We start from the raw sequence: 23721 nt of genomic DNA on the forward strand, positions 1-23721 counted from the left end.
TTTCGAATGGTCTTGCACTGCATCTGTAGGCTCACTTGGGGCAGCTGACATAACAATATTAAGTCCATGAATATGATCTCTCTGTCCATTTATTTAGGTATCTGATTTCTTTCCTCAGTGTTTTCTGATTTTCGGCATACAAATACTGCACGTATTTTGTTAGATTTAATGCTAAGTAGTTCATGTTTTGTTGTGTCATTGTAAACGGCACTACTTTTAAAAATTTTAATTTCTAAATTTTCATTGCTCACATATGGAAATACAACTGATTTTTTGTATATTGACCTTGTATCCGTTGATGTTGCTACACTCCATTTGTTAGTTCTAGGAACTTTTTTATCCTTTGAGATTCCCTGAGATTTTCTAAGTAGCTTTCCATGTCATCTGTGAATAGAAAAAGTTGTATTCCTTCCTTTCCAGTCTGTACACCAGGTGTGACTTCCCCTTACCATGTCGCCCTGGTTATGACCTCCAGTATGATGTGGAAAAGGAGTGGTGAGGGCCGACGTCCTTGTCTGTGCCCGGTCTGAGGAGGATTGCATTCAGCCTTTCACCATTAAGGATGATAGTTTCTGGCAATGGGTGGGGGGCACATAGATATATCAGGCTAGGTTCCCTTGGCCATCCACATTTAGAAAAATAGAATAAAAAAATTTAATCTAATTGATAATATAAATCAAGTTACTGTTCCTTAACAGAAATTCTTCTATACTTTCTGGGTCTGTGGTGTACATGGCCTGTGTTCTCTTTGAAACAGTCTTAGTCAACTTCGGGAAAGGAGATCTTAACAAAAGTGGGTAGAGGGGATAAAGGGCTCAAAGATCTTTGATCTCATGGATTTAATGTGGGCGATATATTCACACTAAACCTCGACTATTAGATGTGGATTCTATCTTGAGACAATGCGTTTATTAATGCCAAAAAAGGTTGAAATGTTTTGATTTTGTGATTATCCTTAAAATTATGTATAGTCTTTGAAGCACTGAATTTTGTCTTTGAAGTCTGATTTAGAAGCTAATCAAGTTTTGAAGTATTAAACCTTAAATATGAATGATATAAAACTGATATCTCTCTACAGCTTTTTAGAAAAAATAGAGGCTTTTTTTGAGACTATAGAGGCTTTTTTAAATGAGGACATTGTCATTGCACATGGGAAAAAATTTAAAACTCATAAATATAATGTTGCTTAAAAAATCACTGAAAATAATTTTGCTGCATTCTCACTGGTGCTTGCAGACTGGCTTAAGATAAATGAAGGAGTTTCATGTCTACCCAAACTAAAGAGAAAAGAGCTTGTGCCTCTTGGATAAGCAAAGGTCACCTAAAGAATGAAAGGCATAGCACTCCCCCGACCACCCACTGAAATTTATTGTAGACAGGCTGATGTTCAAACCACATTACCAGAAAGCGGCTAATCATGTGTTTTCTAGATGTGATAAATTTTTTGCAAGCAAGACTGTACTTCATCGCCCATTAGATCATCTGTGTATTCACACTTAGGTGTACCTGTGTCCCTAAAGCACGCAGGAGACTACTGGCAGTCCTGGTTTGTAGGGTGGCTTTTGCCCAAGAAAAATCACTGGTCAACATTTACATGACTTTGGCATATTTAAATGATGCAGTTTGGGGTCTCCCCATCACCGCCTGCCTCTCTGAGCGGCAGGTGTTTTGTGCGATAAAATGCACAGGGAAGGTCGAATAGGGGTTTGTGCTTACCTATTTTCTCCACAGGTGTATTCAGAGGGAGAAAGCCCTGTCTAAGAAGCTGATCCATCATCTCCTCATCATCTGCTTGTATCTCAGAGACCATGTTACAAGGAATAAGCCCAAGCCGGGCACAGGTTTCCCCACGGTAGAATCCATCAGCATCTTTATCACCATAAACCTAGAACCATGGGGGAAAATAAATCAAGCATTGTAATTGATTGGTTCAGAAATACAATAGTCCCACTGATGGTAAGTGAGTATAGTCGAAAATATATTTTAAATATAGTTTAAAATACCATAAATCACCTGCATAGGTCACCCACATGTATGCTGTAGATGTGTACATGTACCCCTCGCTCTATGACTGACTCAAGAGCCAGTTTTTCATCCAGCATTTGGACAACCTGCCATTCTTCTCATCAGGCAGGGTGTTTGCTTGGATGAATGCATGTATTTAAATTCACGCACATTAAAAGGGTGCGTGATGAGACCCCGCTCCACCAGGAAGGACCAGGTAGGCTGCACAAAGCGGTGTTTCTGTCTGCCTGAAATGGGTTCCTACGTAACAAGACAGTGCCACACAGCAGGCATTCCGACTGTTCTCAAATGCCAACCGTCAGGACCCTTGCTGAAACTGCAAACAGGGTTCAAGGCCCTCTTTCTTTCCCCTCTCCTACTGAACAGCACACTTTCTCTCATTTTCCCTACTTGAGACTCACAAGGCTCCTCTCCTCTCAGAAGGCTGGATCTCACGCCTGTAATCCCAGCACTTTGGGAGGCCGAGGCGGGCAGATCACTTGAGGTCAGGAGCTTGGGACCAGCCTGGCCATCATGGTGAATCCCTGTCTCTACTAAAAATACAAAAAAAATTTAGCTGGGTGTGATGGCACGCATCTGTGTTCCCAGCTACTCGGGAGGCTGAGGCAGGAGAATCACTTGAACCTGGGAAGCAGAGGTTGCAGTGAGCTGAGATGGTGCCACTGTACTCCAGCCTGGGTGACAGAGCAAGACTCTGTCTCAAAAAAAAAAGGAACTGTCTACCAAAGGGATAGGAAACAACCTCCATCAGGTGTGTTAAAGAACTAAGGCATGGAACTCCAGCCTCTAGCTGCTGATGCTCCCTTCTTCCCTTTTTCCCTCCCTTTCCCTCTCCCTCCTTCCTCTCTTCCCTGCCTGTCTGCTGACTGACAAGTGTTGTTTTAAAATTTGGAGCCTGTGATATTTTTCTCAACAACGTAGGCCCTAATAGAATCCAGAGTTCACAGGACATATTTGGGTGTGTTTGTGTGCATACAAACTGGGCAGATGCTGGAGAAGGCACTTTGCAGAGGGCAGGGCCCTAGCTGTCACAGCACCATGCCACCTCCTCCCATGCCTCGCCCATGGCCTGCAGGAGAAGGCCATCTCTAAGTCGATACCCTCTTGCCAGTCTCTGCTCCCATGACCCAGACCTGCCTCAGGGGCTGATGAAGCCGCCCCCAGGCAGCCATCCCGCACCTTGATGATCTGGCCTTCTTTAAAGGGAAGCTCCTCCTCTGCAGCATCTGGGTTTGGGGACATGGTGAGCGGATCGTAGTCAAAGAGAGCCACAAAGATCCGGGCCGGGAGCTCTTCGGCACCAGGGTCAGTTTCTGACTCTTCATAGAAGTCTGGAGAAAGGCGGTCTCGCCCGTAATCGTCTGCGAGCAAGTGGGGGTGAAGAACAGAGCGGCAGTGAGTCTAACTGAGGAGCGCGCACAGGAAATTCAGCTTTGGAAAGCAGTGAGGATGGCAGCGGTTCCTTGACTTTTGTCTTTTTTGTCTTAACATGTAGGCGGAAATAGATCAGGAGGTCTAGGTCAGATGAATTGGAGAAGCACATAACTACAGCCACATTCTGTACCTGGCCACACTGCGTGTGAAAGCACTGAGACAGGGCTGAGCCTCGGGGGCCTCCTCAGAGAGCACAGGCTGGGGCAGGAGCTGCGGCCGTGCCAGGGGCAGGATGGCCCATGCTGGGGAGCCTTCCCAGGACCCACACACTCTGCAAAATGGAAAGCTAAGCACAGCCCACGTTTAAAATACATTTGTATGTTAGTCAGAGTCCATAGAGGTGACCAACTGTTCACTTAGGTAAATATGTAACTGGCAACAAACGCATCCTTATTATAGTGAATTAATAATTTCCTGGTGAGTTGGGTTTCAACTCCATATACCACCCAGCTTCTAAAAGTGGTTCTTTTGGACTAGAGGAAATGGATACATTCTTAGACACACACAACCTCCCAGGATTGAATCAGGAAGAAATTGAAACCCTGGATAGACCAATATTGATGAAATGAATTCACTGCTGAATTCTACCAACATACAAAGAAGAGCTGGTACCAATTCTACTGAAACTATTCCAAAAAATTGAGGAGGAAGGACTCTGCCCTAATTCATTCTATGAAGCCAACATCACCCTGATACCCAAATCTGACAGATACAACAAAGAGAGAAAACTACAGGCTAATATCCCTGATGAACACAGATGCAAAAATCCTCAATAAAATACTAGCAAACTGAATCCAGCAGCACATCAAAAAGACAATTCACCATGATCAAGTAGGCTTTATCCCTCAAATGCAAGATTGGTTCAACATATGCAAATCAATAAATATGATTCACTGCATAAACAGAACTAAAACAAAAACCATATGATTATCTCAATAGTGCAGAAAAAGCTTGCAATAAAATCCAACATCCCTTCATGATTAAAAAAACCCTCAACAATCTAGGCATTGAAAGATGTACCTCAAAAATAGTAAGAGGCATCTATGACAAACCCACAGCCAATATCATATTGAACAGGCAAAGGCTGGAAGCATTCACCTTAAGAACTGGAGCAAGGCAATGATGCCTGCTCTCACCATTCCTGTTCAACACTGGAGTGCTAGCCAGAGCAATCAGGCAAGAGAAAGAAATAAAAGGCATCCAAATAGGAAATAAGAAGTCAAATTATCTCTCTTCACTGATGATATGATTCTAAACCTAGAAAATCCTGAGGACTCTGCTAAAAGGCTCCTAAACCAATAGACAGTTTCAATAAAATTTCAGGATACAAAATTAATGTATAAAAATCAGTAGCATTTCTATACACCAATAAATTGTTCAAGCTGAGAGCCAAATCAAGAATGCAATCCCATTGACAATAGCCACACACACACACATGAAATACACAGAATACATCTAACCAAGACACACAGAATATATCTAACCAAGGAGGTGAAAGATCTCTACAAGAAGAACTACAGAACACTGCTGAGAGAAGTCATAGATGACCTGAACGCTAAAATATTCCATGCTCATGGGTTAGAAGAATAAATATCATTAAAGTAGCCATATTGCCCAATGCAACCTACAGATTCAATGCTATTTCTATCAAACTTCCATCGTCATTTTACATAGAATTAGGAAAAACTACTCTAAAATTCATATGGAACCAAAAAAGAGCCCAAATAGCCAAAGTAATCTTAAGCAAAAGGAACAAGTCTGGAGGCATCACATTACCTGACTTCAAACTATACTATAAGGCTACAGTCACTATAATAACATGACACTGGTATAAAAACAGACACACAGACTAATGGAACAGAATAGAGAACCAGAAATAAAACCACATGCCTACAACCATCTGATATTTGACAAAGTTGAGAAAGATAAGCAATGGGGAAAGGACTCCCCATTCAGTAAATGCTGCTGGGATAACTGGCTAGTCACATGCAGAAGATTGAAACTGGACTCCTACCCTTTTACCATATACAAACATTAACTCAAGATGGATCAAAGATTTAAACGTTAAGACCTCAAACTATACAAATACTGCAAGAAAACCTAGGAAATACCATTCTGGACATCAGCCTTGGCAAAGAATTATGACTAAGACCACAAAGACAACTGCCACACAAACAAAAATTAACATGCATGACCTAATTAAAGAACTTCTGCACAGCAAAAGAAACTTATCAACAGAGTAAACAAAACCCTACAGAATGGGAGAAAATATTTGCAAATTGTGCATCTGACAAAGGTCTAGTGTCCGGAATCTGCAAGGAACTTAAATCAACAAGCAAAAAATGACTCCATTAAAAAGAGCAAAGGACATGAATAGACTTCTCAAAAGACGACATACAAGCAGATAATAAATGTATGAAAAAATGCTCCACATCACTAATCATCAGAGAAATCCAAAACAAAATCACGATGAGATACCATCTCACACCAGTCAGAATGACGATTAAAAAGTCAAAAAATAAACGCTGGGATGGCTGCAAAGAAAAGAAACACTTAAAAATGTATATACCATTGGAGGGAATGGAAATTAGTTCAGCCACTGTGGAAAACAGTTCAGAGATTTCTTGGAGAACTTAGAACTACCATTTGACACAGCAGTGCCATTACTGGGTGTGTACCCAAAGGAAAAGTCGTTTCACCAAAAAGACACAGTCACTCAATATGGTGATTGCAGCACTATTCACAATAGCAGGGACATGGAATCAACCTAGATGCCCATCAACGGTGGATTGAATAAAGACGTGGTGCGTATACCACGTGGAATACTACGCAGCCAGAGAAATGAACAAAATCATGTCCTTCGCAGCCACTGGAGGCCATCATCCTAAGCAAATTAACACAAGAACAGAGCACCAAATACCTCATGTTCTCACTTATAAGTGGGAGCTAAACATTGGGTCCACATAGACACAAAGATGGGAACAACAGAAACTGGGGACCACTAGGCGGTGGAGGAGGGAGGGGGCAAGGGCCGAGAGACTCCTGACAGGGCGCTATGCTCACTACCTGGATTATGGCACCATTTGTACCCCACACCTCAGCATTCTACACTATACCCATGTAACAGACCTGCACATGTACCCCAGTGAATCCAAAATAAAAGTTGAAAGTTTATTTTAAAAAATCAAAACAATTATTTTGGAAATCCTAATACATATGCATATATATATATACATATGTATCACTAAACATCATTAGATATATGTGTGCGTATGTATATATGTATGGAGAGAGAATGGGGGAGAGAGGGAACTGACAGATAATACTGGTCTGATCATGGGAGGTGGTCTCACAACATCAGGGAAGCGAGAAACACGCCAGCTGGCGGCAGCAGAGAGCAGGTTTGGGAGAAGCAGCCCAGTGTGAGCTTCTGTCCCAGCACGAGGAACACAGGTGGTGGGACGAGACGACACAGGTATGCAGAAGAGACAGGACAAGTGGTGGAGAAAGAACCAAACGGCTTGGCCTCTTTCACCAGAAAAAATAAGACACGTAGTCTAAAAATAAAAAGCACTTTGGCTGCAGGAAAGGTTGAATTTTAAAATACTATGAATTGTTTACATTATTGAGATTCACAGTCTTTTTTGAATGCCTAATCTAAAATGTCAGTATTTTCTGCCAGGGAACAAAACTTTTCCACAGCAGCCTTCATTAATTTCTCCAGGCTGTTTTGATTTTGTTGATAGTCAGTGAAAAAACCTGACTTTTTTCTAGTTTCAAGTGGTATCCGAGTTCAATAGAATGTGAAGCGCTCCGTGGCCTCTGCAGTGGGCACAGCTGTGCAGCCCCTTCTCAAACCCAGGGATGATGGTGGAGAACAGCTGTGGCTGCGTGAGGACGACGACTGCTTTCCATTCCGCTGGAGATCTGCTGGAGGAACTTAATGACCATGTCAGTGTGATCTAGTGAATGCAGTTCCAGGTACGGAAAAATGCCAGTGGAGGAGAACCTCTGGCTACAGCATCCTCCAAGCAAGTTCTCAGCACTTTCCAGCTGAGTTTATATGGCAAGTTTGTGGCATCAAAACATGCAGAGGGGTCAGGGGCTAAGGTCAGATCCTAGAGAGAGTTGGGGGTGGTCAATATACCCCTTGAAAATATTTCAGGTTCCTCCTATAGCCTACATAAGAGTGCATTTTCTCAATAGGTGGCTTATGCTCAAGGACCATGATCTGCGAAAACACATCTTTGTGTATTCAAGTCCAAACTCACATGGACCATGCAACTGGCCACACCACGGGAGACATTTAGGCAGACACCCCAACACAGAGATGCCTGAGGCCAGTCCCCCACTGAAGGCTCCTTCCAAAGAACTGCCCACAAGGTCACGTTGTTTTGGGGGGAAGACAGGTATGGGGTAGAGGTGGGTGGAGCACTTGGAGTTGAACGTATGTGAATAAAATCATGCGTATGCGGTGATTCCACTGTACGTTCTTCCAGAGAGGATGCACTGGATGTGTTATGAGCACCAAACCTCGACAGGGAGAGAGCAGCAGCCTCCCTGGAATGTGTCCATGGAAACTTGGCTTCACTGCAGACTGGACTGGGCAGTTGGGGGTCCCTTGTCCTTGGTGGTGGCAGGCGAGACTGAAAGAAGCACTTACCTACAGCTGTCCGTCTGACCCTGGGGGGAGTGGGCACTGCCTCTCATCCTGCTGAGGAAGTTTGCTGGCCCAAGGGGTCTTTGTTAGGAGGAAGGGTGTGCATATTGTGTGGGAAATCAGGGCTCATGCCTGGCCGCCAGGGTGGGCTCCCAAATCCACCGGTGCCATGAGAATAAGCACCGTCTTCTACAGGAGAGAGGTTTCCCTCACTACCTGGCCCAGACCGACTGCCCTCACTGCTACTGTCTGTTGTAATTTCTATGGAGATAAAGGGAATCATCTATTAAACAGAGTTGACAGCTTTTGATTATTTTTGTTGCAGGGAAACCTGAAGAGCTCTCCTTTTTAAGGGGCAAAGCTTTGTCAACAGAGTTATTAATGTTTTTATTTTTCCTCCCTGGACGCAAAGAAAACATGCTGTAGTTTCCTCACTTTGTAGGCTCAGTAGCCAAAATAACAAACAATGGGAGAAGACAGAGGAGATATTCAGAGTTGATTCCTAAGAACAGAATCCTCTTGAACGTGGTGCTTCGGTTTTAGAAGAGTGAAGCTACAGGCCTTCTGTCTGACAGGTCAACAACTAGATAAATGCAAAGACCAAAAGTTATAAAGGATAAAAACCAAACCTAATTAAGTATATATTTGAAGACATCTATCAACATTGAGGCCTCTTTATGCTAATTATATGGTTTAGAATTTATTAGATATGAAGCTACATAATTTCGTTTTTTAATCATGAAGGACATTTTTTAAATTTTGGAAATCCAGAGAATATTAAAAGTTATATTATTTTTCATTGTAGGTCCACTGCTTATTAAAAATAGGAAGTATATGGTTTACGGAGTTAATTTCCTCTGAAAAAGAAAAGTAATGCCTTTGAAATATAGCAGATTTCTAAAATATTTTCTAATATTTTCACAAGAAAAATAGAAGTAAATGAGAACTAGAGGAACATCCTGTCTGTTCAGCTGTCACTGATGTTCATTTCCCAAAGCTCTGTGCCAGGTCCTCCTCCTCCTCAGGTGGGTGATAAGCACCCTCCACTTCTGTTTCCTTTTGAAACCACAGTAGGTGCTGAGATGTGTATTTGTGTATAAAGTGTCTGGTTAGAGTTATTTTTATGTGGTTTCCCGGCTTGCTACATGATAAGAAGTCAGCACAATTAAAGCAAACCTATCATAGGTTTGTCAGTTAACTCTTTTCTGAGTTATGTTCAGAGGCTTTTTCCTTGTTAAGGTGTTGACATAGATTTGCTCTTTCACCCAATTTAACAAGTGTCCTGCTGAAATTAAGACACATATGCAGCCTTTGGAATTCTACGGCTTCAGAAAAATCCAACCAAATTGTCGCCTATGACGCTGACAGCGAGGGTCAACCTGGCAAGACTGCAGGCCCAGGATTGGTTTTCTGTGACTTCCTGGCTCAAGTGCTGATTTGTCACAGCACAATTTTCAGTTCTCAGACCTAGGAGATTGGGATAGAAGACCCACCATGCCTCTTCCAAAGGACGTCCTTTCTGAGTGCCCACAGCATTAACTTTTCAGCGGCTACACCATCACCAGGTCATTTCCTGAGCAATGCTTGCAGTCTTCACTCATTAAAGTTACAATCAAATGAAGACTCGAAAACTCACCCTAACCACAGGGAGAGAATGAGAGCCTTGAACAGGGGGATTGGCCTTTTCCCCACCTCGTTTCTCAAGACAGGACATCTCGGACAGGTCATTTAACATGAAAGCCAGGAGAACTGATTTATTAAGCTCCGTAGTTCCTCCAGAGGGAATTACACACAAATTGAATGAAGATTTGAGAGACACACTAGGTTTAGAATACCCAAAAGGAATCTGGGCTCCACTAACCCTGCTAGTTGATCTGTAATAAGTGCCATCAATGTTCTGTGAGCTTGACTGCATCTTTTATTATTCAGTTAACTGAAAATACGGTTTCCTAAGGATCTTTAACATTGCATGAAATTTTTACCGGTTAAAGATAAAAACAATCTAAAAACTGTAAAGATGGAAAAGGATTTTTTTTTTCTTATTGTTTGAATTATACAAGGAAGAAAAAGTCTGGCAGGACATAATTTTAAAGAATCTATTTTGCTTTATGAAGCCTTTCTTCATTTTGAGTTGATGGAATAGACCAATGGCCTTTTAAACTTCAGCTATTTCAATGAGATTCCAGGTGGCTTTTCAGGGGCATAGACTATCCAGAAGTTATCCTCCTTGAGCCCTGTCATGCCAAACCAAGACAGTTTCTCCTCATCTATTTCTGTTGTATCAAGAGTTCTCCCTGCATTTGTGTGTGTGTGTGTGTGTGTGTGTGTGTGTGTGTGTGTGTGTGTGTGTGTGTGTGTGTTTTCATAGAAGCCTGGTTCCTCTGTGCTGATGACCAGCTTCCATTATCTTGTGCATAATACTTTTTGGAATTCTCCTTGCCATGATTGATTCCAATAATAGAAGTATCCCCCTCCACGAACTGATTAGGATGACTAAAACGACAGCTTTCAGCATGTCTGGCTGAATTCCAAAAAGTCAGGAAGAGAATGGAAAACAGAATGCCAGATGATGACTCATGAGCAGGGGAGGTGCCCAGATGGATGTGGGGAGCACACATTTCAGGGGCACACTCAGCTGCATGGTGTCCCCCAGGACTTAGCTCTGCTGCCAGCGTTGTCTTCTGCAGACAGACAGCATTCCCTTGGGTGGGGCTCACAGACCCCTGAGGCACGCTGACATCCAGCTTCTGCACCTGCCATGGACTCTGACCCTGAGTGTCCCAGGGAGCCCACGCCAGGGTGAGGGAGGTGACACAAAGTGGTCCCCCCTTCAGTGCTTACCCTGTGAAGCTCTCCAGGAACAAATCAGCGGGGAGAACACGGATGTAGAAGGCCAATTTGATATTTCAAGAATACTTACAAATAGCTTTCATTTATCTTGTTGTGCTGTTCCTGCCTTCTTTTTGCCACGAATAACAGAGTGTTCTTTGCTTAGCGGAAAATGCTACTCCTAAAATTTTGTTCATGCTTAGATGGAGTAAGCAGCCACATGCTCCGCGGCTGAAAGACACAACAGCAATGATGGAGCCACTAACCGATGGATGGGACTGTCACGGGCCGGGACCTCTGAGGACCAGCGCTGCCACGGGGAAACCTCCGGCCCATGTGATCCACCCGTCCTGCAGAGGCTGGGTTCCCTAAAATCTAAAGACAAAACAACAAAGTCGTAAGTCTCGCCAGCATTGGGAACTGAAGAATTCAGTTAGCCAAATCAAGTGGGTTGAGAAGCAGAATCTCTAAAGGCAACTAAACTTAGCTTTTAACTGAAAGGTTAGCTGAATGGCCTGGGAGAGAACAAAGCCGTGCACCAGCACCCCACTGTCTACTCGGAGCCGCTGCTGGGCGTGTGGTGGGGTGAGGGCAAAAATAATTCCTTGTGGGGGGGTCTCTTTTGGTTGCTGCTGCTGGTGCTGAAGACAAATGTTTTGGGACCAAAGAGACAATGGCTTGAATACATCTCGCCCCACCCTTGGCTCCTTGGAGCATTTGAGTCCCTCCTAGTCTCCACATGCCCCCTCCCAGCTGTCACAAAAGTGGGGAAGACGTTGCAGTTCCTCCTGTCCTGCTTGGATAAAAGTTGTGTGTGAGGTTTCAAAAAACTCAAAAGACGGAAGTTTCTACATTTTATCAACTTCAAAACTCAACATTCTACTCCTAATCTGAAGATGCGGGTAACATTCTAGGACTCAGACGGGTCTCCTTTCCGGCTAAGTTCACCTCCAAAGTCACCTTTAGATCAGGGTTAGGACTGACTAAAGACAATCACAGCAAAACCTTCTTCTTGCTAGTAAGTAAATGGAGTGAGGAAGTTCTCAGGAACACAGGCATGAATGGCGGGGAGGGAGTCCGGGGATGAGGCGTGCCTGCTGCAGAGCCCGCGGCGGGGCAGCGGAGGCTGCGGGCTGCCGTGGGCGGCTGAGTCACCGAGCCACGGATCTCGCACCTCTCCTGGGTGGGCCCATCGCAAGCACACGGCCTCAGACCCAAGGCCTGGCGCCATGTGGATGGCTCACCTGTGTTTTCAATGAAAAGGTCAGCATGACAGGAGCAAATGTTCTGAAAAGAGGACACGATATAGACATGAATGAAGCCTTCGATGAATCCCTACGCTCAAAACCAACAAGCCCAGATGGCAGTGCCTGTGGGGAGAAGGCTGATCATGGAAAATTTGTTCTGGAAACTGTGGGCACAGAAAACAAATGGGAAAAAACAAGAACTTTGGAAACAATATGCAAAAAAAAAATAGATTTCTTCAATCATTGTTCTTTTTTTTTTTTTTTTTTGGTTATAAATGTCCGAAAGCAATGAAGAAAACTCCAAAATAACAAGGAAAAAAAACCCTCGACAATACTAGTCGTCATAAATAAATCCCTAAGGATCCCTGTGAATACAAACATGTTGCCAGACTTTCAGATAATCACACTTCAGCTAACCCTTAATTAAAATTTAGATTCAGTTGTCCTTTAATTCAAGCAGCCATACTCATTACTGATTCTGGGGGGTGGAAATCATTACTCTAAGCAAAGTAAAGAAATCTTCAGCATGGTCAAAAGGTTGGGAAGCAAATGGGACTTGAGAAATCAAAAATGCAGGGAAAACGAAAGACAGCCGGCAAGAGTCCCCAGGGATGGACACCAGAACAAACAGAAAACCAGTGAAAGGATGAAACAGATTGGTTTGGCAAGTGGCTGTGAAAAGGAAGTTTAGGTCACACACCAGGGGGCCTTGTGCGACTCTGGGAGGTGGCTTTGCGTGGGGGGCAGCTGCCCTACTGTCGGGCATGGTTATGCTTTTCTTCCAGACACCCCGAAAATCTTGGTGCTCGGTGGGCTCGCCCCAGCCGTGCTTCCTGGGGGGCGGCCTCTCCGGGCTGGGCTGGGGGTCGTCGTTGCTGAGGAGGCCACCAGGGCCCACCTGCTCCCCAAAGTCCTCCTCGACGCTGCTCTGCCGGGTCAGCGTCCGCCGCCGGGCTAGCAGCGGCCTCAGGCCCCTCCTGCAGGGACAGTGGCCAGGGCCCGGGCTGCACGCGGCCACGGTGTTTCCGAAGCCAAACCGCGACTCCTCCTCTTCACTGCCACAGTCCAGGCCGCTGTCCGGGCTCCGGGTGGCCGAGCGGCTGAACCGACAGCCCCTGTCTTCCAGAAGGAAGTCCTCTGCGTGGGGGACGGCCCCCGAGCCCCTGTGCTTCACCGGGAACCAGGAGCCCCGCGGGGCCTCGTCGCCCCTGTAGGGCCTGCCGGGCCTGGGCTCTCTGGCCAGCCCCGTCCTGGCCCTGGGGGATGGCCCTGCACCCTGCTTGTGCAGCAGCCCACAGCACTCTCCGTCCTCTTCCGCTACTTCGGGGATACTGAAAAGTCTCTTCCTGTGGGGCTGGTGGGGAAACTCGGGCTGCTCCCAGAAAGTGCCTTCAGAGGTCCTATGCTCAGTGCAGTCCTTACGGGGTGGTGTGTCAAGAACAGGCGCGGGAAAGGGTGTGTGGTCAGCATGAAGTGGGGGCCAGAGGAGGAAAGAAAATACAGACAGAATTAGTCCTGGAGGCAGCAAGGGGCAGGAAGCATGCGTCTGCTCGGGCCGGGGGCATGCCGTGGAGGGCTCTGGAATGGAAACAGAATGGGTTACGGGGCTGGTGCAGGGTGGAGGCTGAGGCAGCGCACACGCAGAGCCAGCGGGCCGGGCAGGAGCCAGCGCCATGCATCCAGCCAAGGAGAGGGCAGGTCAGATCCCGGCGGCACATCAGGCCCCACTGTGCCCGCGGTACCGCTGCTGTAGAGGGTGGGTGTGGCCACGGTGCCAGGGGAGACTGCCCGGGGGCTACATCCTCAGAAACCCTGAGGGCAGCTGCCACTGGAGGCTGAGTGTGGCTGGAGACAGTTCACCAGACAGGGAGCCTGACCCGTCCCTGTCCATCCACTGGGCCCACTTCCCTTCCAGCGCTGGGCACCCTCTGCAAGACTTTCTAGTTAGGCCGACGTGTCACCCTTCTGCCTGCTAAGATACAAGCTGCGTGAAACCACGCCATCCCCGGCCCCACCAACAGCGCCCGCACACCATCGTGCAGAGTCTGTGCCGGCAAAGGACTGGGGTCCGCCTCTCTCCTCTGCATCCTGCAGCCTGGAGTCCCTGAGAGCCGCACTTCAGCCATCGTGGTCTCTAGTGGGTGGCACGGAGCTGGCCACCCCAGGAGCTGCTTAACCAGTGTCCATGGCCCTTATACTGCCCGTCTGCACGTCATCACTCTCTGCCGGGAACAGCCCTCAACTCACCCTCTACCCGAAGAGCATGAAGGACTCCTGACTGGTCTCTCCTTCAAAGGCGCTTGGCTGACCGACCAGGCAAAGCGTGCCCCTGGGTCCTGGCCATCGGCCCTGGGGGTGCTCGGTAGAGATGAGCCACGTGGGCACGGAACAGGGCCACTTGTCTGTCCCCCCTCTGGCTGTGGGCCCCTTGATCTTGGGGACCATGTGGGATTTGCCTAACACAGGGTCTACCATGGGCCTGGGACTTGCCATAAGCCAGGTGAGGAGGCTTCGGGGCACACACTGTGCAGCTGATAGCTCTCTCCCTTTCCTTTGCAGATTTGGGAGCACATCAGCTAATATTGGAGCGAATAAGAACATGGAAAACAAACCATCCTTAGAGTACAGGGATGGCAACCCCAGGCACTTTCCAAGGCAGGCGGGAATGAGTGAACCAGGCCAGTGGGGGCCGAACACCTGCAGTGCCCATCAGGGATCCGGCTCCGCTACAGCTCCTCACTGCCATGTGGGAAGGTGCACGCTGAGTGGCCAGATCTCTGTACCACATCTTGTAATTTCTAAAGAGAATCCAGAAATCCAGACCTGCCTACATGATTTTTTTTTTTTTTTTTTTTGAGACAGAGTCTCACTCTGTTGCCCAGGCTGGAGTGCAATGGCGCAATCTCAGCTCACTGCAACTTCTGCCTCCCGGGTTCAAGTGATTCTCCTGCCTCAGCCTCCCGAGTAGCTGGGATTACAGGCGCGTGCCACCACGCCCAGCTAATTTTTGTATTTTTAGTAAAGATGGGGTTTCACCGTGTTGGTAAGGATGTTCTTGATCTCTTGACCTCATGATCTGCCCGCCTCGGCCTCCCAAAGTGCTGGGATTACAGGCGTGAGCCACCGCGCCCGGCCTCCTGCATGATTTCTAAAGCCTGACAACACCTTGTAGATGGGAGAGGGAGGCTGCTGCCATCCTGGCCGAGCCCCAGCCCCAGCGATCCCCCTGTTGCTAAGAGGTGGAGGGAGTGGGGCTGTGCCTGTGGGGGTGGGGCTCAGCCCACGAACTTTCTAATGAACTTGCTTGACCCTGGGCCACCTTCTGAGGAGAGGTGACATTATTTCTCTACTAAGCAATTCCCGGGCTCTTCCTCCATCAAAAGGACAGGCATCAGGGGCGTGGGAAGACCAGCTGCCTGCCTCACCGGGCCTGACTCATGGGCACTTTTTCGGAGCTCCTGGCTCTGGGGCACACAGAGGGGTCATGGGGTCAGACTGGACCACTCCGCAAAGGCCAGTGTGAACCTGCTCCATGGTGTCACCTGGGAGCGGGGACGGAGGAGCTGCTGGGGATAGCACGTGCTGCACCATGCAGGGTTTGCATAGGGATCTGGCATGTTCTTTGGTGACAGGACATCCCCAAGGCCCTGCCAGGAGCCTTTGCCAGGAGAACATAAGTCAGTCTTGTCTATGCAAGTAGGCACCGAGTCGGCAGGCCAGATTTGGATGAGCCTTCTGTCCACCATTCAAAATGCACGCCTTGTGTTCCTGGAGAAAGCAGTGCTGGGAAGCTTCGTCCCGGGGGGTTTTCCTCTCCAAGGCCTTTTTCATTTGGAAAACCCACAAAGCTCCTACCAATGGCTTGCCTTTGTCTGTCTCCCCATTAGGTTGGGACCTGCAGAGGGCACCCCTCAGCCTAGCACAGGGCCTGGTGCATAGAGCTGGTCATCCCGCACTGCCCTGCAGAGCACATGAACGCGGGAGTTGGACGCACTGGCCAGCGACCGCAGCAGCAGTGACAAACATCTCCCCAAGGCCAGGACCGAGGGGAAGCCACGTGGATGGGAAACCCACCCTCCTTGGCTCTAGGGTGCCTCGAGCTCAATATTCCTGCAGGTAACCTCCCGTCGACCCCTTGCTGATGGCCTCTGCCAGAGCAGAAGGGAGAGGGTCTAGCGGGAGGTGGTCTGAGCAGGGGCATGGAGCCTCCAGCCTGTCTGTGAGGCCAGTGTGATCAGATATGGGACACCCATCTCCTCCAGCCTCACTGTGCTTGACCCCTGCCCACCACCAGGCAGGACCACCAGAGTGCCCTCCTTTAAGGAGCTCCCTGCTGACCACACCGTCCTGGCCTCCGCTTTAGATTTAGAGGCTGATGCACGCTCTCTCGGCTGCCGATTCTCTCGAGATGAGACTTAAGGCTGCGGAGGGGGGTCTTCTTTGTTCTATTCCCCCCACTTCAGTTCCTGGCACAGAGCTGGGTGCCCCCTGGAGGGTGCCAAATGGATTCCTCTAAACTCCTTTACCCAGACCTTTTGGCCAAGAGCAAGTCAGGAGTGTAGGTAATTCCCGAATGCAGATTCAATAGTGAGAAAGAAGCGAATCCAAATCCGAGGGCTACTGGTTGTAGGGCAAGGCCCCTCTGGAGCCTGCCTCACCAGCCCCAGCAAAGGGACGTGGATGGAGCTACTCTGGGGACGGAGTGCAGGGTCCCCCTTCCCCGGCCACTCACCTTGAGGGCATTGTGGGACGTGCCACTGGGCCGCCTCCTTCCCCCGTCTTCCAGCTGCATTTCAGAATACAGCTCCTCCTCGTCTTCCTCCATGATGTCTGAGAGGTCAGACCCCCGGCTGCTCTCCGTGTGGTACTCGTCTCCATGGCAACAGTGTGGCTGGGGGCCAAGGAAAGGGGCTACTGAGCGGGTGGCTCCTCCCGCATCCTACAAGACGCCAGATTGAGCTTGCCAACCCTTTCCCTGCTTCGCTGACTCGCGGGGCTCACAGGCCTAGAGACGGGCACATTACTCATTCTGGAAAGTGAGACTGGAGAGAGGACACACCCACTCTCTCTGTTGAAGTGTCACGGACGGGATCAGCACAGGTCTCTCAGCTCCAACAGGTACAGAAACACCTGAGCTCTGGACAAGACAGAAAACCCACTGGGGCTTACAAGACCGCGGGCAGAATGACCATTTCTGGGCACCCTCAGCTTCTTCAACTTATTGGCTGGACAAAGGCTCCAAACTCTGGTGACAGTGGGGATCAGTGCACAGCAGGTGTACGCCGGATCCAGCATTGTGTCAGAGGGGCAGGGGGACAGTGGTAAGGTGAGGTGTATATGTACCATAAAAAGACACTTAGGCCAGGCGCAGTGGCTCACGCCTGTAATCCCAGCACTTTGGGAGGCCGAGGTGCGCGGATCACGAGCTCGGGAGATGGAGACCATCCTGGCTAACACGGTGAAACCCTGTCTCTACTAAAAATACAAAAAAACTAGCCGGGTGTGGTGGCGGGCGCCTGTAGTCCCAGCTACTGGGGAGGCTGAGGCAGGAGAATGGTGTGAACCTGGGAGGCGGAGCTTGCAGTGAGCCGAGATTACGCCACTGCACTCCAGCCTGGGTGACAGAGCGAGACTCCATCTCAAAAAACAAAACAAAAAAAAAGACAGTTAGGTTTTTAAAACATGCCACGTTGTCTAACACACACGCGCAGACATTGGCAGACGGCCTGGCCTGGCAGGAGGTGGAGCCGCCGCACCAACTGTGTGCTTACTCCAGGTCCAGCTCAGCCTCAGCATGAGATGAAGATTGTGCAGATAGTAGGAGCACTGGGCGGAGGCTGCGGACAGCATAAAGGCTTTAACAAAAAAGTGTGTTTAAATGAAGAGGCTACCTGGTAACATGCCAGCTTGGAGACAGCGACAGCCCTGGTGGTCTCTCCCAGTGATGGTGCCAGCAGCAGCCGCTGGGTTTCCACTCACAGAGAAAGCAACTAGTCACGTGGTAACAGTATTCAAAGCAAAGTAAACCTTCGACAACTCAAACTACACGTTCTGATGCACTCAGATTTATGAATGCAATATATCCATAAAGATATTCTAGTTTTGCTACATGGCGTCGATTAAGAACAGTTTATTTTGCGGGGCTGTGGCAAGACAAAGGTATTCAATAGCATTCTGTGATGTATTTATCTAAAAAAAAAAATCTGGTTTCAATTACTAACCTAGATGAAGATGTGTATGCATTGGCGTCACGGTCAGTTCCTGGCCTGCTGAGGGGGGCTGCGTGGCACTGCGGGTGGAAGGTTCCCTGCCCCAAGCCTGGGAGAGGGAAGACGGGAAGGGCCTCGGCCAGGCAGTCTGCAACACCAGCCTCTCAGCTGCGCCAGCCCTAATGCTTCCAACCAGGCTCCAAGCAGAAGGCATGAAAGCAAACTGGGTTTAAATGGATTAAAAAGGTGAGGCTGGGTCTGAAGATGCCCTCCCAAGGCCCCGAGGGAGGGACTTCCTGCACCACCGCACAGTCTCACTTTATTCAACCCCAGCAGTGAGCTAGGGGTCAACTCCTGGGATGGAAGGAGGTGTCTGGCATTCGCCAGATGCTTGAGTTCAGCCCTCTCTCCATTCTTGGAATAGTGTTCTAAGCAAAGGTCACCAGCATTTCAGTGAGATGTCTAGTGACTGGCTGAAGGCGCTCAGCAAGTAAACGACAGGGCTGGGACCAGGGTCCAGGTCTGCCCTTGCCTCTGCTGACAGAGAACATGACCTTAGACACTCTACTTGGCAGGTGCCTTCTCCTGGGGGGACACACAGCTTTACCCTCCAGTCCTCAGTGGAGAATGCCAGCAGGCAGATGGCACTCCCTGGAGATAGGGGAGTTGCTGAGCCCCACATCCAGCAGGAGGCCTATGGCTATAAATTTTGTGGAGGTAAAGCCTCCACGAGACAGGATTTTGATCATCACTATAGCAAACTTCAGTCTTATCACTCGGCAAACCACCTTTTCTCTCGCCAAACTAAAAATCACAAATTCCTCTTAAAAGCCTCTTTCTTTAGATTTAATAAGGGTACAGACTTTGGTTACATGCGGAGCAGGTTCTGGGGGCCTAGTGTTCAGCATGGGCAATGACGGATGTACTAATTAACTTGACTGGGACAGTCTTTTTTTTTTTTTTTTTTGAGATGGAGTCTCAAAAAAGTTGCCCAGACTGGAGTGTGGTATCACCAACTCGGTTCACTGCAACCTCTACCTCCCAGGTTCAGGCAATTCTCATGCCTTAGCCTCCTGAGTAGCTGGGATTACAGGCACCTGCCACCACGCCCAGCTAATTTTTATATTTTTAGTGGAGACGGGGTTTCACCACGTTGGCCAGGCTGGTCTCAAACTCCTGACCTCAAGTGATCCACCCGCCTTGGCCTCCCAAAGTGCTGGGAATACAGGCTTGAGCTACCATGCTCAGCCATGCGTGACAGTCTTTACACAATGTGTACCCACATCCAGTCATCAAGACGTACACCTGGAACATAGACAATCTTTGTCAATGAAATACTTTTAAAAATAGATAACTAAAGATATTATTTATTGGTACAGTGAGCATTTCTCATTGTGGACTTAATGAAAATGCATTTGTAATATTGGGAGAATGGAGGTGATTTTTTCAGAGCAAATGTCCCAGCTACTCTCAGCCTCCCTTCTTTCATTCATTCGACAAACATTCATTGAGCACCTACTACGTGTGAAAATGCTAGAGATACCGTAGTCAACTAAAAGTGGAAGATTCCGCCCACTAGAACGTCAGTGTCCTGGAGCAGATGGGATAGCGCCAGGGGGTAAGGGCTATGTGACGGGGCGGGCAGCGTGGGGAAGCGGATGGTCGGGGAACGCTTCCTGGGTTGTAAAGCTGGCAGTCTGTGCACCAGCTCAACTTCAGTCACTCCCTGCCACTGTCATGATGCGTCACCTACCCAGACGCCATCTGTATAATTAATGAATGGATTCTTTGAATTGAATCAATATTTAATGTTACTTTTAAAGAAAATATCTCAACTGTAAATGGAAAATAAGTATCACTTGTCATCTAAATGAATACAGCATAAAACAATGCTGCTAAATATTAACGCTTTTTAAATTTTAATAGAAACAGACCTGTTTGCTCTGTTAAAAAAGAAAACAAGCAGGAAAACGTGTTAATAGCATGCTTGGCCAAACAGACTTCCTCGGCAGTCTCATCAGAAGGAGTGGGAGGCCCTCGGAAGTGCAGAGCTGTGTTTCTGCCGCTGTGTTTCTACTCTTCTCTAGAAAAGTCATCTCTTGTAGCAGGTGTGGTCATCCAGAGCTGGGCGCCAGCACTGGTGGCCACCAGCCACGTGTGGCTGTTTACATGTAAACTAATTAGAATGTAAACTAATCTGGAACTAATTTTATAAAAGTAAAAATTCAGGGCCTCAGTCACACTCAGCCCCAGGTGGCCACATGTCAAGGGCTCTGTGGCCACCTGGGGCTGTGGCTGCCATAAGACAGTGCTGAATGCCGATCTCAAAAACCAGTGGGGGTATGGGTCCCACACCCAGAGAACAAGTGCTCCAGGCTTTCCTCCGGGTTTATAACCTGTGCAGATTGCAGGGAAGGTAATGATTCACTCCTGGATAGGTGGGGAAAACATGGCACATTGGGAAAGGCATGGAAGCAGGTCGTCTGCAGGCCTCAGTTCAATCTAACTCCAGCTCTGTTAGAAGACCATCTGCATAATCATGAACAAGAATCTCAATTCTGTGGACCTCAGTTTCCCTGTATACATAAAATAAGAGCTCACATTTACTGAGCACTTACTACGTGCCAGTTGCGTTTTGCGTGTCATGTAATACACAGAAAGCCTAGTAAAACCTGTGCTATCGTGGCAGGTGTTGCTGGCTCGACATTTGCTATGGACTAAGTTGTATTTCCCCACCCTGCCCTATTCAGAAGTTGAAACCTTAACCACCAATGTGGCTTTATTTGGAGACAGGCTATTTAAAGAGGTGATTAAGATTAAATGACATCATGATGGCAGGGTCCTAATCCAATAGGACTGTTTTCCTTATAAAAAGACGACAAGATACCAGGGATGTACAGAGAAAAGGCCACGTGAGGACTCAGGGAGAAGGCACCATCTGCAGGCCTCGGGGAGGCCTCAGGGGAAACCAGCCCTGCTGGTGCCTCGGCCCTGGACTTCCAGCCCCCAGCACTGTGAGAAACAGACTTCTGTTGTTTGAGCCACCTGATCTATGGTATTCGGTGATGGCAGCCCCAGCAGACCAGTACAACAGTCAACAGAAATCCTATCTCCAGAACTCACCCAGGGCCCAACACGAAGAGAATGAATCATCTGTGACCCAAGAGACCAAAACAGATACCTCTTTCTCAACTGAGATGGCCCCTAAGGTTAGGGAAATAAAAGGTACCTGGGGCTGAGGGGTCAAGGCCTGGCTGGCATGGCTGCTCTCTAAATTCCTACGCTGCAAGGAAACCCACACTCTTGCTAAACTCCTGAACAACAGGAGCTATGGGACTCCTTCTAACTCTCATTTACAACCCAGACCACGCAACTCCAACTGGGCAGAGGACCGGCCTTACACACACTCTTTTCTGATAAGCGACTGTAGACATTAAGCCAGTTTCAGCTTAAAGAGGCTTAAGCCCATTTTAGCTTAGGCTTTGAGTCCTGGGGTTTACCTTTTGATAGAAAGAGCCAATTCCACCTCATTCTAACACTAAAACCCCGCCCCATGTGCGGTGCACACGGAGGATGCTACAGATATGTCTACTGACTGCATGGGTGTGTGACTCCTCTCGGGTGGATGGACAGCTTTTCCCCAACCTGAATGCATGTGGTTCTGTGTAATGTGGACCCTGTGAGGCGTAAAAATCACCCTGCCATTCCCTCTTCAGAGAGAGCACCCTCAGCACACGCCAGAGCCTCTCTCTTCCTGGTCTGCAAACTGATGTCACCAGTAAAGCTCTCCTTTCTACCACTGAGCCTTCCTGGTGGGCTTTTGGATGACACATCACTGATAAGCCATTCACTGGAATCCAGTTCCTGCCTGGGTAGTGGCCATGTGACCTCAGTCTGCTCAGCGAGATGTCATGGAAAGTCTGACTGGAAGGAAATCTGGCTTTCATCCATCCCTTTTTTCCCTCTTGGGGTGTTCTCATAGGAGGGTGTGATTATGGGAGCTACGGCAGCCACTTTGTAACCACAAGAGAAAGGCCAGGAGAATGGAAGAGACGGAACCTAGACCCCTGACACACTGAGAGCCAAAAATCCACCTCGCAGCCTCTACTGCAGACTCCCTGTGATGTGGGGTAATTAAACGTCTTTGTCATCTTAGCCGTGATTAGTTGGGCATTCCGTTTCTGGATGACTTGGATCTTCCAGATGAAGACCATGACGTCATGGCTGGAGAAGTCGGGGGACTTGCTCCCTTGTGGTCTGTAACCAGCCGGGACATAAACCCAGGCCTGAGAGATGCCAGTCCCCCTCTCCGGGTACGGGCTGTTTTGCTGTGGGAGTGGGTGCAGAGAATACTGTGTGATCTGATATCTGCAGCGTCTTCAAGCTCCCACGATTTAGCATTCCCCAGGCCCTCGGTTATTTCCAGTCCCTCCTGTTGTCCAAGTTTTGTTCTTTTTGCATCCGAGGGCATTTCCATTAGAATATGCGTGATCGGAAATTAGACAGAAACCCCAAACTGGCTGAACGTCTTCCTCATGAGCCCAGCTCTGCCATTTTGCTGTTCTGAAGGACGAACACTGACTGTGTTATTTTTGGCTCCCATGATGCCTCCCTAGCACACAGATGGCCAACAAACATCTGCCCAGTTAACGGAGGTGAATGAGCGAATGGCAGGTTCTGCCTGAACTGAGCCTAACCCTACCCAGACCCGCAAAACCACCCACATGACCGAATACCAGGATGGTGCAGTGGAGGAGGGTGGAAGCCCTGCACTTCGACTTTTTCAATTATCCCCAGTGAGGGTATGTGACAGGCATCATTAAACATAAACTTTAGAAATCTAGCATGACTTAGGACCCCAGCTGGGCGTCTCCAACTCTCTCAGGGACCCAAGGGTAGCGGGGAAAGTGCCCGTGTCTCTTGATCTCCACGGGACCTGCTCTGAGCCCGTGCCCACCAGGAGGATGGTGTGGGGCCCGGCCCGCACTCACCTGCTTGCCGAGTTCAGAGCCTTTCAGGAAGTCGTCCACCGAGGCGCCCCTCCTTTTGAAGTCTGGAGAGTCGTAGGCATCCTCCTCATCCGAGGCGGCGTACTGCCCCGCGCTGCTTCTCTCTAGGAAGACGCTCCTTTTCTCTAACTTGGAAAGAGAAAGGAGGCACACGGGTGAGGTAGGGCCACCTTCAGCCACGCTCAGCCCCACCTGCATGCACCAAACCTTCAGCCCCTCAGAGCCTGGCCAGGCGCCCCCCACACAGTGCTTTGGGCCCAGCTCTGCCACCCTCTTGCTGCCCCAGACCCACCAGAATTTTTTTTTTT

General features: G+C 48.4%; 1 protein-coding gene across 7 annotated transcripts in view; it reads right to left on the reverse strand.

The window, feature by feature from the left end:
• Window positions 1-23721, reverse strand: part of RIMBP2 (RIMS binding protein 2) — a 317525-nt gene that overhangs the window by 15936 nt on the left and 277868 nt on the right. For 4 of the 7 annotated variants that reach the window (XM_063646813.1, XM_063646811.1, XM_063646812.1 and 1 more), the window contains 6 exons: window positions 23396-23542; window positions 16928-17086; window positions 12896-13612; window positions 11215-11323; window positions 3205-3386; window positions 1717-1885 (listed from right to left, as the gene is read on the reverse strand). In XM_063646813.1, coding sequence (XP_063502883.1) covers window positions 1717-1885; window positions 3205-3386; window positions 11215-11323; window positions 12896-13612; window positions 16928-17086; window positions 23396-23542 — 1483 coding nt within the window. The remainder of the gene's footprint in view (window positions 1-1716; window positions 1886-3204; window positions 3387-11214; window positions 11324-12895; window positions 13613-16927; window positions 17087-23395; window positions 23543-23721) is intronic. The other 3 variants (XM_063646814.1, XM_054443052.1, XM_054443055.1) reach the window with 1 other exon arrangement.

Source organism: Pongo pygmaeus, chromosome 10 (genome assembly GCF_028885625.2).
Source record: "Pongo pygmaeus isolate AG05252 chromosome 10, NHGRI_mPonPyg2-v2.0_pri, whole genome shotgun sequence".
Classification (NCBI taxonomy): Eukaryota; Metazoa; Chordata; class Mammalia; order Primates; family Hominidae; genus Pongo; species Pongo pygmaeus.